Source organism: Leptinotarsa decemlineata, unplaced genomic scaffold (genome assembly GCF_025532065.1).
Source record: "Leptinotarsa decemlineata unplaced genomic scaffold, Ldec_3_MD MMD2_tig00026299_RagTag_RagTag, whole genome shotgun sequence".
NCBI classification, from domain to species: domain Eukaryota; kingdom Metazoa; phylum Arthropoda; class Insecta; order Coleoptera; family Chrysomelidae; genus Leptinotarsa; species Leptinotarsa decemlineata.
This window is the reverse complement of record NW_027412676.1, coordinates 6,118,314-6,136,559: the sequence shown is the minus strand read 5'-3', so window position 1 is coordinate 6,136,559 and position 18,246 is coordinate 6,118,314. Positions and strand designations below refer to the sequence as shown.

General features: G+C 32.8%; 1 protein-coding gene across 1 annotated transcript in view; it reads left to right on the top strand.

Moving 5' to 3' along the window:
- Nucleotides 1-18,246, top strand: part of LOC111502748 (protein Wnt-4) — a 218,694-nt gene that overhangs the window by 177,191 nt on the left and 23,257 nt on the right. Inside the window, exon 2 of the mRNA XM_023156902.2 lies at nt 17,868-18,003. Coding sequence (XP_023012670.1) covers nt 17,868-18,003 — 136 coding nt within the window. The remainder of the gene's footprint in view (nt 1-17,867; nt 18,004-18,246) is intronic.

Below are 18,246 nucleotides of genomic sequence, written 5' to 3'. Positions count from 1 at the left end.
GTTTGTGTTCGCAGTTTCTTAGATGATATTTTCCATGGTAAGACGAATGGTTTGATACAGGAGAGTTTGGAATTGGATGTATCCCATTTTTGTTGTCAGTGTAATGTGAGGTTATTTTTCAGTGCTGGTTTGATGTCTTGGTAAATACTTTTGGTTATTTGATGTGTAGATCCATCACCGCTTGCTGCTTCTCCTGCTAATCTGTCTGCTTTCTCGTTGCCTTCTATTCCGATCTGAGATGGGCACCAGAGGAGCTGACGTGACTGCGACGTGTCAGAAAGATTCGTGTACAAATTGCGCCCTGCTTGCCCCAATACATTCCCCACCATCCACCTGATTTGCATTCAATGCGATAGGTGTTTAAACCACGATGACTAACTACGACGAGTCGATATTGAGAAGTGCGTTCCGTACAAAGGTGGTTTACCCACAGCGATACAAACTGATGGTTTTTTTTTTTGGAAAATCTTCGTTATGACCGGAGTTAGATTATGTTTAGACTGTGGTAGTATTGTAAGGGTGTTGCTTTATTTGCTTCGTTAGGATATAGTCGATTTTTTTTTATTTTGGTTCAAGTTTTGGTATTCGTAAAGAAAACGCACCTCTATGAGTAGTACGAAAGAGATCCGTTGGTAACACTACTCAAAGTGTCACGAAATGGACTTGGGAAGTGGGTGGTTTCGGGTTAGGGAGGATTCTTTCGTGAGAGTTGGTGAAAGAAGGTTGGAGAAGATTCTTCAGAGTGAACGACTGAAGTCGTTACGCAATATTTCATATCCAGAGATATCTGCAGGTTTCTAAAACCATCCTATGAATTTGTGAAATATCTGCGGAAAGCAAAGAACTACTGAAAGCATACAATTCTGCATAATGTAACCACTGCTAATGGATCCTTTCGCCGTCGTTCGCTCATAATCTGGTGACTTCATCAAGGTATTACTTTCCGTATGGTATAATTTATCCTGCAGCATTTTTTTTCTATTGTATATATAGATAGTTCAAACGTTCAGTTTCCTATATTAATGTATTAGGTACCGAGAGGAATAAACAATCTCTAAATTCATTTTTAGTTGCCCCATATTTATTCGTTGTAATTCAACTGAAGATACATGTGACTCATTTGTGTAAACGTTGCATTGTGGCAAATGAACAATTGAAACTTTTTTTTTATCCTTCACTGTACTGATTGTTCCTTGAACTTTAATTTAAATATACAGGTTTATATTTTTGGGAATTGGCTTTTCCTTTTCTGATTTCCTAGAAAGAAGCTAAGATAGAACCTGCTGTAGAAGGAAACTAGGTGGCGCCCACATTTTTGTACAGGTGAGGTGACTTGTTGTCTCAATCACCTAAACGCTAACCTGTAGTATACCCACGACCATCTCCACTTCGAGCGTAGCCGTGAGCATGCAGGGATTTTGAGCGTCCGTCCCCGAGACAAACCTTGTAAAATTTGTTTTCCTTCCTTTTGAGAAATTTCTAATTCGGACTCGATTCCGGCAGTTGTATCGCCAACAGCATATGCGGGAATTACTTCTATGAATAATCCCGCACTGAAACCTATCGGATATAATCCAACACCCGTCGTGGTATTTGCCAGGGAAGTAGTTGTTTTCTGATAGGTGTCACTTTATTATCCTGCAGTGTAGGTGAGTTGAGACTGACCTGAACGAATTGTTGTTTTAGATAATTTGATATGAAAAGAGGGAAACGTACAACGAAATTAAAAATAAACAAAACATATCATTAAAAACATTTTGCAAAATATTTGTATAAGAATGAATCTCTTCTATTTTGTTATCGTTTCAAATATTTTCAAAATGTTTGTGAATTTTCCAATTTCTGACATATAAATAATGAGCAACATTTAATTGGAAATATATCAAAATAGATTATAATATTTTTTTTCATCACATTTTAATGTAACTTTTCTCATGTCGTAAGCGTTATACCTAATTCTCCTTTTTTTATAATTCCCAACAAGTGTTGCGGTCCAAGCAAATGTAAAGATAAGTTCTGGCTGAAAATTCCTCCGCATTATGTACTTTTTCAGATACCTTTTCTTATAGGTAGGAAATTCAACAGAAATAAATAGATATTCGAGTACATTATTCAAGTACATTCGCTAGACATTTATTACTCTGGTGCTCTGTGAGGGCAGAAAACTTGACAGTCAACTTGAACAGTATCACCATTTTTCCACATCACTTCAATATTATGTTTACATTTTTTGGAGAAAAACTCTCATTTTTACTCCGCATACAATTATTGTTGTTATGTCTACGCCACTGAAATGAATGAATCTGGGGAGTATCCGTCAAGTAGATTGGCGTGGATCAGTTTGACACCTCAAAATTTTAGTGCTTTTCCACCGTTGTTTGTTGCTTCTTAGAGTAATAATAAATTCGAATTTTACGACTCATAAAATATTATTTATAAAGTTAGATTAATTAGCTTCATACCGAACTTTTGACAAAACAGATGTAACTGAAAACATGTGCTTTCTATCATCGTCGCTTCCAGTTTTATTCGTAATAATACGTGAGAAATTTCGAAACTAGTGATTTGTAATGTCGATTATCTTAGTGAACCAATTTCATTATGGAGTATTTTAGACCAGTGGCCTATTAGAATGTTTGTCTAGCAACTATTCAACGATATACCTAGTTGTTATAGTTCTCCAGTAGAAATAAAAAAGTAATATAGAAAGTATCAACTGCAGTATTCGTTATAATAAATTGTAACACGCCTCGATCTTAGTGGAAGAGGGTGTTACATTCTTGAAGCTGGAATTTGAATGCCAGAGCTCATCGAAGATGGATGCTGGGTAAAAGAATTTTCAAAGCATCTAAATAAACATTCGTTCAAGCCAGTCTCAACTCCCTACACTGTTGGTTAATGGACTGAAACCTATCAGAAAACAACTACTTCCCTGGATAATATCACGAAAGGCGTTGGATTAAATCCCACATGTCAATGCAGGATTCTTCACTGAAGTTATTCCTGCATATGCTATTGGCGATACAACTGCCGCAATAGATTTTCAATTTATGGAACACCCCTGCAGACCGGTTTCGGGCTGTTTGGCCACCCATCAGTGCAAGGTAGTGTCTGTCATCAACATAAAGTCGATGACTTCCGATAATTGAAAATCGAGTTCCTTCATAGTATCATTCCTCGAACTAGGCTGAAGAATGAAGAATTAATATACTGAAATATTTCATTGGTTCGGACATCCATTGATTTGAAATCCCTGAAAGAATCTATAAAAAATTAAAAAGATTAGTTAAAAAATAACAATTATACTAAACAAAAACTGAAATTAGGTACAATGAAATAAGATACAAGCAACAATGAAAAAAAAATAAAAAAATTAACACGAAATGAAAATTTGAAACTATTAACAAGAAATTAAAAGTGAAAGATTCCTAGCCAAGTTACTTCACGACGTTTCGATTGTTAATATCCACAATCGTCTTCGGGCGATAACTGTTATCACCGCCTGCCCGGTACTGACGATGCCCAACAGGCTGAAACAGCTGTCTATCGGTGGCTCTTAAATTGAAATCAATATTTTAATGATCAGAATGGTACTTATCTGTTTATCTTTTGATTTTCTTGGAATTAATTTCCAGCAGATTGACTGCGTTAACCTTTCTCGATTTCAAATTATTTTCAGAAACGTATTTTTATCTTTTACTCATAAGAGTATGTCTTCTACGCAAGTGGTATGATCATTATTATTCAAACATAGTTCTATTGCTTTAGTATAGTTTCAGGTATATCACCAAATTTAATACTTGTCATTCTGAATAATAAATTATTTGAGTGTAGAATACACTTTCAAATAACATTCAAAACTAAGTACATTCCAGTCTCAATTAAAATATTTATCAGGACTCAATAACAACTTAAATTTCTAGTCAATCTCGGGCACAAGTGTTGATACTTTTAAAGTTTAATGGTTTTCGCACGATGAGACCTGTTAAAACATCCGTTGTTTATAGAAAATGTTATGTCGTAACAGGTAGTTTTAAGTGCCCCTAAAATTTCTGTTAGTGAGTTTAGTTTGGTGAATGATTCATCCGTCACTTACTGAAAACAGGGTGTTCGTTTTGATGAGAAAAACAACAGAGTGTTACATCACTTATTACCGAGAAGGCGCTTTCAACTTTTTTCAAATAGGAAGGTGGGTATTGTTATTCTCGTTTGCTAAGTATTTCAATGTACTAACCAACACTATTTTATTTTTCGGAAATCGGATCAGCCGTTTTAAAGTAATTAGCAATTTTATATTCGTTTTAAGAATCTGCGAACAAACGATAAACGTCACAATTCATAAAAATTAGAGATGCGCTGAATAGGGGTTTCACCAAATAACCGAATACCGAATGCTATTCGGTTTGATATTTACCGAACAGGATATTCGTCCATATTATTCGGTTCAAATATTAATTTGAGGTTTAGAAATAAATGCAATTCATTAGTTCAGACTTCCGTTGTCTAATATGATATAAATTGATTTGAAATCCCTGAAGGAATCTGTGACAAAATTGAAAAATATTAGCTTTGGGTGATGATCCGAAGACGATTGTGTATACTAACAATCGAAACGTCGTGAAGTAACTTGGTTTGGAATCTTTCAATTTTTAATTTTCATCTCGTGTTAATAGATCAATTTTTTTTTGTGGCTTGTATTTTATTTCATTGTAATTTCAGTATTTTCTGCTTTATATAATTAATTGTTATTTTTCAGCTAATCTTTTAAATTTTGTTACAGATTGAGAAAAATGAGAAAATCACACAACTTTTTCGAAAACTTCCAAAAAATCGATCCAGTCGTTCATTTATGCAGTTGGTCCAAGTCTACTTCGAGATATTGGTATTCCAAAATTGTATACCAATATTGCCGTATTTCATCAGTGTTATAGATTTATTCGTTTTAACTGAATTACTTTCATTTCCTGTAGAAAATTTACTTCCTTTCAACTTGAAAAAAGTCTGACTTTCTTTGTATGTTACTTCTTCATTTTTAAGTGGGTTGTGTTTCTAAGAATCTTTATTTTTCCAATACAATAATAGCATGTATTCAGTTAGTATGAAAAAAAAAATTTATAAAAAATTATTTTTGGACAATGACTTTCATTATGAAAATGACACCAATTCTATGATATTAAATTTGTTGTACTAACCATAAACCTAATTGATGGAATACAAAAATATAACATGAATATCATAAATCCGTTCATGGTACCAATGAAAGCTGCGTTTCTGTTTTCATAAATCTATTCATATGAATAGTGAATTAAATTAATGAAATACAAAAACATTACATGAAAAGCATAAACAGTTTATGGTACCAATGAAATCCGCATTTCTGTTTTCACGAATATACAGCGTGACTCACGGTCGATGGTAGGTTAGACGTTTCTGGAAAACGCAAAGTATGATTTTTCTAAAAGTTTCACCTCTCACATTTCCTCACCTGTTCTATCAATCTAAAATATTTTCAGCATTGCGGCGTTGCCACTTCCATCAAAAAGTCCTGGCAACTTTATTTTTTTGAATGGAATACCCCATATATTAATACATTTTTGGAATTGCTCTGGTATTTTAATACTTTTTTGTTAATAATGTCCTATACCTATCTCTATCTGTTTTCGAGATGAAAAATAAATTATGCTAAATATGGTCCAAAACATATAGCCTTAATTGAAATTAAGTACATCAGTACTCTCAATACATGAAATGTTGATATTTTGATGATAGTTTGGACAAACTCGAAATATTCAAATAACACTAAGAAATTGACTCCATATCATACAGGGCGTGCTAAAATTACTATTATTTCCATTGTGCATAAAAGTAGTCGAAAAATCATTTTTTCAAATGAAATCCCCTGTATATTACTCGGTAAATTGAAAGATGGTGAAAAATGCTTCAAGATCATGTCCCTATACCTAAATCGTCAAGTTTTCTCAATAAAGTCGCTTCTTCTAGAAACATTTTTTTTTAGAATTTGGATTTAGGTAGCAGTGGAATTATCAAACTTATAGCAGTTCGGTTACTTTTATAAGTAATTTACAAAGAGTTGTTTCGAATCATCTTCCAAAATGAATGCAAATATCGATTATTCAAACGAATTTCTTATGAAATTATTTATTATACACGGACAGTGTGATCAAATCATTGCCAGAACTTGTAGAAAATTCATCCAAATGTATCCTGAATCAACACCAATGAACGAGAGGAAGTTTGTAAGATTACAAAATAAATTCCTTAACTATGGCTCCATGTTAAAAGCGCCTTCAACATTACCAAAACCTGTTACTTCAAATGAGGACAATACTGTTAACATTTTGGCATATTTTTATGCATATCCAGAAGCTTCCATTCGCAGTGCAGAAAAAGATTTAGGTGTATCACATGCTTCAGTACAACGAATTTTGAAAAATCACGGAATGCATCCGTTTTACCAAAGTTCAAGCTCTAGAAGCAGAAGACTTCGAACGTAGAATGCATTTTTGTGAATCCGATTTGATTCATACACAGGAAGATCGAGAATTTTTGTCAAAAATAATTTGGAGCGACGAATCAAAATTTACGAGGGATGGTATTTTCAATAGAAGGAATGAACATTTTTGGGCTGATCATAATCCTCATGTTACAAAAGAAATGGGTTTTCAAGAAAAATTTGACCTGAATGTTTTCTGTTTTCTGAAGAACAATAAAATTAGCTTTTTTATTTATGAAGACACACTTAATGCAGAGAGATATCTTCAAATATTAAGGACGACTGTAACCGATTTTCTTGAAAATTTGCCTTTAGAGGAATATAGGAATTCGTGGTTTCAACTGGACGGAGCGCCAGCTCATTCCACCCAGGAAATTTCCAGGAAACTTGACGAACTCTTCGACGATCGTTGGTTTAGGCGTTTAGGGCCGTGGGATTGGACACCGAGATCGCCCGATCTCACGCCACTTGACTTTTTCATGGGGTGTTTTAAAAGAGAAGGTATACAGTACTCCAGTGCCTACCAAAGAAGAATTGCGACGGCGAATAGTGCGGAGTATTGAAGATCCGGATCCCCAGGAAATTGAAAAAGCAACCACAAGTTGCATAGAAAAAAACATTTTAAAGTGTTTAGAATGTAATGGACAACATTTTCAGCATTTATTGTGAAAATGTGATATTTTGTTTACAGTTTTGTTATTTTGAATCTTCCTTTTTTTTTATTGTCTGTATTTTCACATGTTTCAGCCCACAAAATCTTACTTTTTACCTAGAAATGACTGATTTTTGGTACTTTGGTACTGGAAACTTTGAGCCATAGTTAAGAAAATTATTTTGTAACCTTACAAACTTCCTCTCGTTCATTGGTGTTAATTCAGGATACATTTGGTTGAATTTTTCGCACGTTCTGACAATGATTTGATCACTTTGTTCATGTGTATAATAAATAATTTCATAAGAACTTCGTTTGAATAATCGATATTTGCATTCATTTTGGAGGATGATTCGAAACACCGTTGATAACTCTTTGTAGATTACTTACAAAAGTAACCGAACTGCTATAAGCTTGATAATTCTACTGCTACCTAAATCCAAATTCTAAAAAAAAAATGTTTCTAGAAGAAGAGACTTTATTGAGAAAACTTGACGATTTAGGTATAGGGACATGTACATCATCTTGAAGCATTTTTCACCATCTTTCAATTTACCGAGTAATATACAGGGGATTTCATTTGAAAAAATGAACTTTTGACTACTTTTATGCACAATGGAAATAATAGTAATTTTAGCACGCCCTGTATGATATGGAGTCGATTTCTTGGTGTTATTTGAATATTTCGAGTGTGTCCAAACTATCATTAAAATATCAAATTTTCATGAATTGAGACTACTGATGTACTTACTTAATATCAATTAAGTCTATGTTTTGGACCATATTCAGCAGAATTTATTTTTTATCTCGACAACAGATAGAGATAGGTATAGGACATTATTGACAAAAAAGTGTTGAAGTACCAGAGCGATTCCAAAAATGTATTAATATACGGGGTGTTTCATTTAAAAAAATAAAGTTGTAGGACTTTTTTATGGAAGTGGCAACGCCGCAATGCTGAAAATATTTTAGATCGATAGAACAGGTAAGGAAATGTGAGAGGTGGAATTTTCAGAAAAATCATGCTTGGCGTTTTCCAGAAACGTCTAACCTACCATCGACCGTGAGTCACGCTGTATTTATTTGAACAGTGGATTCACTTAATGAAATACATAAATGTATAATACGTACCTTTTTGGTTGAGTGTAGGTACTTTGTCGTCTATAGGATCGTTCCTGTACTGATGAGCGGTAATACTTCGAAACCGCGGTCTGCAGGTGAACTACATAAATAATACCAACATGGTCCTGCTGCTGAAGTAACGAAATTGAATTTCGAAATATTCATTTTCTTATCCTATAAACGTATTCAATGCGAAGGATTTTTGTCGAAAGCACATATTTTTAATTCTTCGTCAATCTATACTTTTAGAATTGTTGACACAGGTGGAATCAGATTTTGTCCATCAAAACCTCAGTTCAAAAAATCACATTCATAACATCACAATTTAATCAATGATATGAATATTTCATTCATGAAGAGAGTATTTTTTAGTAGAGATTCTTTCACATTACGTATTACACCATTTATTATAAAAATCTGTTTTAAATATCTGTTTTAAAATCTGTTTTTCCGGTAATCAGCTGTCGCTCCCATACGAACGACAACTTTCAGAAGTTGAGAAACTTGTGCGAGCTTAGGACTAACGAGGTCTTACCTTTTAACGTGTGATTCCTAACACGGAATAACACTTTAATAAGAAGGTGGAAAGCCGAAAATTTTACTCTTCGAAAATCAATCTCATCTTTTCCTTTCATGAATTATTATCATCAAAAATTATTAAAGTGAATTGAACTGCTTAATTGATATTTCGTCATTTTTTTGACTGTTACATGACTATGACTACTATTCAGTTGTTATATGTCATTCACTGCATTTCTTCCGTCAAAATACTTTCAGTCATTTAGAATGTTTTTACCATCATAACAATTTTTTATGGATCTTTGCATTAGTTTTCTTGTACATATGTTTATCTCCAATTTTTTTCAAAATAAATTATTGAATTATCCTTATTTCTCATTTTTACTGAAAAATGTCTACATTGCAGTTGACTATTATCAAATGAGTGAAGCTTCGTTGCTTATTTTCTACGCACAAGTCTTTAAATACAATATTACTTCGATTATCTCAATATTCGTTCTTTTATAGCTTTGTTCGGCACTGCACTGTATACAGGAAAACAGCATCAAATTACGCAGAACTGCAGAAAAAGGGACTAATTAATGGGGTTGTGCCTGAGGCATCCAATGGCAAAGCATTTTGAAGGGTTACTTCATGCCCCATTGGTTCGAAACACGGCCATTGTTTGAATCTTTGTTAACTAACAATGAAACCATCAGGAGAATTTGCATTCACCCTAATAATTGCATACAACAACTAATCATGATGGGAAAGCTTTATTGAAATGGCGGAGTTTTTTGTATAATTAGCTGCTTGACTGGAGTTTTAATTATATTCCAGAAATGTATGGTTCTACTTCAACAATCTTAACAAACGAGTAACGTTTTCATGTACCCCGTCATTTCTTCTTTTCGTTCAGTTTGAGAAATAATGTAAAGTTAATTTAGTTCCGTCTTGAATGAAAATTTTGTAATAGAAAGGAAATAGTTTCCTAAATTAACAAGATCCAAAACTTGCCTTTGGCAAAAAAAATTGAAATGAAAGTCCTTTACGCGCGCTTGACTTGGGGAGTGAGCTGGTGAATGCCGGACGACAACGTTACGAAAAGCGTTACGGTTGGAACTTTTTATACTTGGCATAAATACCTGGTCTCTCCCTATGGGTACGTGCAGTGTTGTTTTTCTAAGAAGAGCTCAGTTGAATACAGGAACTAAACTTTCAGCAACTGGAATATAGGTATGGTCCACAATCTTTTTTGTTTTTTCGATATGTTGGATTAAATTCTGTTTATATTAATTAACATTTGGGTTCTGTTTGTTTTCTAACTGTTTTTATCACTTTTTTAATGAATTTTATTTAAATTTCTCGAGCAACATCTAAACGTGGCTTCTCCCAATCAAATCCCGTTGTTGATAAAACAAATGAAAATCTTCTTTCTCCTTAGTTACCAACCATTATTTTGAACAAGTTAAAATTTTTAAATTTAATATTGATATTTATACTCCATGTACAATCTTGACAAAAGCACCTAAATCTAGCTACGTTTCTCTACTATCAGCTCACAAATTTTGTATATCTCTACTAATTTAAAAGAATCATCCATCATTCGTATCTAAGGAAATTTAATTTTATCCCAAAGACTTTATTCTCTCTTAAATTCCTTACAATAAATAAAATACATTTTTATACCTGTTTGGTACTAATTTACAGATTCCATCTGTTTCTAAAAATTATTAATTTAATTCCTGAATTTTGTAATTGATATTTCACGTGGTTTTCGGTTACAGAATTGCCTTTTCACCATATACTAGTTGATGAAAAGTTTCCCAATTTTAGAATTATATATATATATATACAGTGTGACCCACTTTTAATGGAAACACCCCCCTAAAATTTGAAGTTGTGAACCAATTTTAATATTTTTTTTTAAATGTCAAGTACTGAAAGGTCTACCTTGGGACAAAATTTGAAATGTTTATTGAAGTTTCAGGGCATACTACGATATTTTTTCTTAGTCGAAAATCGGGATTTTTTATTAGCGATTCTTTTATTGAAAAAATCACTATGCCACTGGATTCAGAGTACCTCTAAACAGGTGTGACCAAAATTTCATGAAAAAATATTCATTATTAACAAAGTTATGACAACTCAAAAATTCGAAAACTCACACAGTTAACAGTCACAAAAAACACCCTATATCAACAGATATAGCCATGAGAATATTTTTTTTATGATTTCAAGTGCCGCCAGATGAAAAATAAATCAAATAGCGTAAATATTTTTAATGAAAATAACGGAATTACATTCAAGTTTTCACGCAAATTAACTTAAACTAAGACCTAAAATTTCAATTTAAATCTTAGTTGCCATGGAAATGATACTACAGTTTGACACTTGTGAAAGATTCAAGTGTACTATTGTCAACAATATTCACCTTACAGTTCTTCGAATTATTTTGTGTCATGGCTGCAAGATTGAGCATAAGAGAGAAAATTGAAATTATACGCCTTTTGGGAGATGACGTTAGAAGTGCTAGAGAGGTTTGTAGTGTACTTAATGAGAGACATCCACATCGTCCTCGTATTAGCTGCGATACGGTAAATAAAATAAATAAAATATTCAATGAAACTGGTGCAGTAGTATCAAAAATGATGTCAAAAAGTAATCCTGTACAAAATGATCAAATCATTTTAGATTATTTCGGAAATAATCCTAATACCAGTATAAGAAATGCCACTTTAGATTTGAATATTCCACGAGAAACTATTCGTAGATGTCTCAAGGCGAAGAATATTAAACCTTTCAAGCCAAAATTTTTACACACACTTCAAGAAGGCGACGAAGCAAGACGCCTGGAATATTGTTTATGGGCCCAAGGGGAATATTTAAACAATAGAAATTTCCTAAAAAATATTTTATATACCGACGAAGCCACTTTCACTACAAATGGAGTAGTGTCATCACAGAATTGTCGCTACTGGGCAGCGGATAATCCTAACTGGGTAATAAACTGTAAAAGCCAGTATTCCCAAAAAATCAACGTCTGGTGTGGGATATTGAACGAACGAATTATTGGTGCTTTCGTTTTTGAGGAAAACATTAATGCGCAGAGGTTTCTAGAATTTTTAAACACAGAGTTTTGGGATGCTATTCACGAGCTGCCAATCAATGAACGATCAAATTTAATTGTATTGTTAGATGGGTGTTCAGTTCATTATGCCAGAGCTGTGAGGCAATGGCTTAACGAACATTTTCCAAACCGATGGATAGGCCGTGGTAGTCCGTTTATAGAGTGGCCACCCAGATCTCCAGACCTCACAGCTTTGGACTTTTTTCTCTGGGAACTTCTCAAACAAAAGGTTTACAAAAACCGCTCAAGAGATAGAAATGAACTTTCTGCAAGAATTCGACATGTACGTGCAGATATTAGCCCTCAAGAAATAAGGAACGTAATCAGAAACATTCGTAAGCGCTACGACATATGTATCGAAATACGTGGTCGATTAGTAGAGGTTACTAGAATATGAGTTAGAATTAATTGTTGCACTGAATCGAAACATTTCAATAATTAGTTATTAGTTACGTTTATTAACTTTTTGCTTCATTGTTAGTTGAATTGTGTGAATGTAATTCCGTTATTTTCATTAAAAATATTCACGCTATTTGTTTTTTTTTTTTCATCTGGCGGCACTTTGTGTTGAAATCATAAAAAATATTCTCATGGCTATATCTGTTGATATAGGGTGTTTTTTGTGACTGTTAGCTGTGTGAGTTTTCGAATTTTTGAGTTGTCATAACTTTGTTAATAATGAATATTTTTTCATGAAATTTTGGTCACACCTATTCAGAGGCACTCTGAATCCAGTGGCGTAGTGATTTTTTCAATAAAAATATCGCTAATAAAAAATCCCGATTTTCGACTAAGAAAAAATATCGTAGTGTGCCCTGAAACTTTAATAAACATTTCAAATTTTGTCCCAAGGTAGACCTTTTAGTACTTGACATTAAAAAAAAATTATTGAAATCGATTTATAACTTCAAATTTTAGGGGGGTGTTTCCATCAACTAACGACTGAAAGTTGTATATAGAAGGTAGGGACTAACGGGACTTTCAGTCAAACGCGTGGAAAAAACAAATTTACTCTATTTCACAAATCGCCAAGCTTTCGTCTCTGAGTGGAGACTTCGTCAGGACGACGTGATCTGAGTTTTACAATTGAAAATTGAATATTAATAAAAAAAAATACAATTTGGAGCATTTATGTTTATTATCAATGCGCCAATTTTGTAGGTACATACGAGAAGATGAATAAATAAACCAAAAACGTATCTAAAATTATATATGTTACAGAGACTGGTTCCTTAAAATATAGAATAGACATGTAGAGTTATCGTCTCTTACAAACAGAAAGTAAAAAAAATTCAAATTAATGATCAGCATTTGAAACCCATAACACTAGGGAATTCAGCAACAGTATTAAATTTTTTCGTGAACATAAAATCGTTTATAATTTTGAGATCATTGGGTACCTGCTCATAAAGCCAAGTTGTATATAGAAAAATTTATAAACGATAATGAGAAATTTTGTGCTGTGAGAGAGTGAGCAATTTCTTGAATCTCAGATTTATTTTTCGAATATTAGATAAAAAATTTTTATTTTATTGCATAGATAAGTGGTTTCCATATATAGCATTACTTTTAAAAAAGTAGTGGATGCATGCAAAATACCTACTTTACTTAATAGATCTCGTGATACGTGTAAGACTTGCAATTTCGTCTTGTCCTTTTTATCTAAGATATGCAGAGAGTAATACCAGAATTCATTAGGAAAGGAGTTATATTCTTTTGAAGAGACATAAGAGAAACTCCGTGTGAATAGAGCAGAGTTTAGATACAAGTAGCAGATTGCATTTCCTGGTATTCACTTGATTCAGGCTACGCATTGCCATTAGCCTTTTCAGTAGATATGTGGAATGACCAGTAATCAAAACTTGGCGAATGAGAGTGAGGAGATGAAGTTCACGCATTTTTTCGAAGTTGAGTCATTCAGAATCTGCAAACTTGCCACTAATGTGATCCAATTTTCTAATTCCATATGCAAATCAAATACAAACATTCTGAATTCGTTGCAACCTAATAGAATCAGATTAAAATAGTACAGAACAATATACAGTATCGCAATACGATTTTCTGGATATCAATAGGGTCTCACATAATTCCAACTTAATTTCAGTGGGAAGGATATTTCGATTGGGATAAAGCTGTCTTAGTTATGTAAGGTTTGACGGAAGTGACTAATATGATGAACCATATGTTCGGTGATCCATAATCCCTAACATTCAGAGACTTCAACGACTTCGAGCAGTTTCATTTAAATGAATATTACTGGAGTTTTATCCCAACACCAAACCGTTATTTTCAACACCTCGACACGTGTTTTAATCACCAAGTGATCAACTAAATTATATACAATACTGTCCTCATTTATACCATAGATACTTCTACTAGGTACCTACATCTCAATCGTCGCAAATTAATGTAACATGTTGCCTTATCCAACAGTCAGGTGAATCTGATAATAAAATATTATTTCAACAAACTATTAGGTATTGATCCATCATCGTTCTTCATAGTAGGTATTATTATTTTTACTTTCACTTTCACTTTCATAGGCATCTAGATGCCTGTTGTTGTTAATTTGTCTAAGTAATCTTGATAAACTGAAGTCTATGGAATGGTTTTGTAACAAAATATGATGGGCGACTGCTGATTTTTCTGATCTTCCATATTTTAGGTGTGCTACGTGTTCCTTATATCTTATTTTGATAGAACTTTAAGTCTGTCCATAATATTTTGAATCGCAGTCCTTACATTCAATTTCGTCAATTCCAGACTTTTCCGAATTCTCGACTTTGTCCTTTAGCTCTCCTAGAAGGCTCTGTAGTGTATGACTTGTTTCATACCTTCATACCTAGTTCCTTGAAAATTTTTCCAAAGTTCTTCGTATATTGGTGGAATGGAACTGAGATGTATTTGTCTTGGTTTTCGTTTGTCCTGCAGGTACGTAGCAGAGGTATTATTGGTATAAATAAGGAACAATATTGTTTGTAATTTACTTTAATCTTCTTCTTGAAGATGATCGCTTGGTGATCGAAACACGTGTCGAGGTGTTAAAATAACGGATTGGTGTTGGGATTGAACTCCAGTAATATCCATTACTACACCAAAGATCCCAAACAGTGCATCACACGCCTTGACTTCGGACCAAAAATCATTGTACCTGATTTTGAAGGATTAAGTTTGAGGTTATCTGCTTCAGAGATCTTAAAGAAAGATTGAAGATCTTTTTTGACGTTACTGACGGCCCGTGTAATATGTTCGGCAAAAAAGCTGTATACATTTGCGTGTTGTCAATATATTGGTGGATTGTACGATTTCCCACACTTTGGTAAAAATCTGCTATATACACTGAGAACGGTAAGGATTAGAGAATTTAACCTTGTGGAACTCCATAAGTTACTGGCCTAGTATCAGATATAGAAATTCAAACAATAACTGACTGGATTTCAAGTTTTCGTCAATATATATATATATATATATATATATATATATATATATATATATATATATATATATATATATATATATATATATATATATATATATATATATGTATATATATATATATATATATATCTGAGTATCAACAGCATAACTATATGAGTTGGTATAATGAAGATAGTGTGGAAATTGCGAGGTATAAATTACGCCATTCCAAGTTTTCTAGAAAATTTGTCATTGAACATCCCAGGAACTATATTATTTATAGAGAAGAGTTTATCCACTATACAATATTCATTAAAAAAATCAATCCGCTGCAATTCTGTTAGCCACAGGATAATGCTCTACGATTATTTTTTATTAATCAGTATCCCAAAAATACAATTCAAAACAATTCATTGGATAATACTTTGACTCAACTATCATTATTTTCAATCCCACTTGCTTGTTGTGTACATTGTACATATCACTTAACTGAGTTTAAAATGTGGCGAAGTCGCCGTTATACAAGGTGACTTCGGGAACTGCGTCGATAGATATAGCCATCGAGACTCGTTTGGGCTCAGGTAAAAGATTGAGAGAAGAGATCAACATATAAATCATTCAGTTAGGAAAATTGTTAAACTTTTTGCTTATACCTAATATCTTTCTGAATGAGCATATTAATTATTATCTTCAGATTTTGATATAACGATATCAATTGTATATAAAAAAATAAACATAGTTATTAGTTATAAGTAGTATTTTTATTGAATACCCAAATGCACGCCACTACAGGTAATAAAACGACCTGAACGCTCATAAAATCATTTATTTACGACTCGTTTGCAATACATAAAAAGGGTGTACCCGGTAAAGTATTGTGAACTAGCCTATACCAGTTGTGGAGAATTATAAAGAAATCACAAATTTTTTTGAACACTACACGTTTCGTATGTACAATGATAACTTTTTACTATAAACAGATTATAACCATCCTTCCTGATGTGCCTGCAGTTTTCTGCGGATGATTGCATTTTACCATCATTTTGAATCCGTGTGTTCTTTTCTTTTCTTTTCTCGGTTGCACAAAATTCCGCTCTATCGTCTACACCAGACGACTGAACTGCCATTTTTATTACTCAACATATCATAACAATTTGAAACAGAAAAAGCACCAGTTTACGACCTCCTAGAAGTTGTTCCATATTTAAATTTTCACTATATGTCGAACATGTCAATCAAATCCGTTATATTAGGGTGTTAGTGTTTGAACTTATAAGAACAGACAAATATGAAAGATTCGTCAACCACAGGTTAGGTTACTTATTAAGAGAATCCATACCTCTATCAATCAGCTTCCATTGTCTATAACACATCTCACAAAAGTGAATCGTATCAAGAGAAAATGTTTTATGCTTTTTTTAGTTATGGAATGTACATTAAATGTTTCATCTTTAATTCACATGTTGCCACGATTCAACGAAGGAAAAATTGAATCGAATTTCAGTTCCAAAACAATATTAATTAGATGATACTGAATTTCAACCGAAATAAATTAAACAACATAATCATCTCAGGAAAAACTTGATTCGGTATGTCGTGAATGGTATACTTTATTAACAAATTATTTGTTTCCATGAAACAACATTACTTGTTCGACATATACATGTTCAATTGAAAGGTAATGGTTATTTTGTGAGAAGGACTAGGAAATATATATGAGGTTGTCGCCTGGGGAGAACTTTAGCTCGATCATCCACCTGGGACACAGTCTGCAGACATGTATAATGTCAATGACAATGGACATAATTTGTTTTTATTTCTACTATACTTTCATTTTGGGGGTCGGATGATATATAGAATAGGAAAAAGGGAATAATCTAGAAATGATTTCAAGTACAATAGAGGCATTTATACCTTTTAATTGGCACATAATTTGAAAAATATTGACGAAATGAAAATTCCTCTGAATAAATCCGAAGCTCAAGAAGTAGTTTAGCCAGATATGTCGTCACTAGATATATAAAATGTGGTGTCGGTCAGGATTCGCAATTAGTTTCAGATTTTTTGTGTGTGAATGGTGTAGAAGTGCAATCAATTGTATTTTATCGTCGTTTTATGATTTATATAGTATAGAGTACGATATATGTTATAAGTATTTGTATGTGCATTTATATTCATTGTTTGGATGTCTATTACATGTCTGTTACAAAAATCGAATACTGCCACTTGATAGGTCCATATTTCTGTCATGTATTATTCTATATGCTTAGCCTGTCATTAAAATTCATTATTATCGATATTATTCTATCATCTGAAAGTGGTGTATATTGATGATCCACAACATTTTGAAGATTTTTCATAGATATTTCTCACATTTTTGTCTATTTTCAAATAAATAATCTCTCCACATAAAAATTATACGTTCCTGCTTGATATCTACTGAAAATAAGTCGTATGATTCAATCTACCGGCGGGTTTATGAAATATTTTTTATTTTTTCAAGATGTTTTCTACACTATTTCTCTTTTTTTCAGGCAATTAGGATTGCCACATATTATGTCCGAAACTGTGGAGTTAACCCCAGCAGAACACAAGGAGCATTGTATGAAACTGGATTATTTCGCAGAACCGCAAAAGGAGATATGTTCAAAGTATTCAAAAATTTTACCTGTGAGTGAATTATTCTTTTATATTATTCGGACACTAAATTCAAAATATGCTTAATTTAAGGTGGAAAATTCACTTCGAATAAACCCCATCATAACGTACAAATAGATAAAGACTACAATACGCAACTGTAGAACATATATATTGGAAATAAGTAAATTTTTACATTTTTATATCACAATAAATTTAATCAAAAACAAGAATAAAAATTAATTGGCGCTCCGGGGCGACTTTATTGATTCCAGT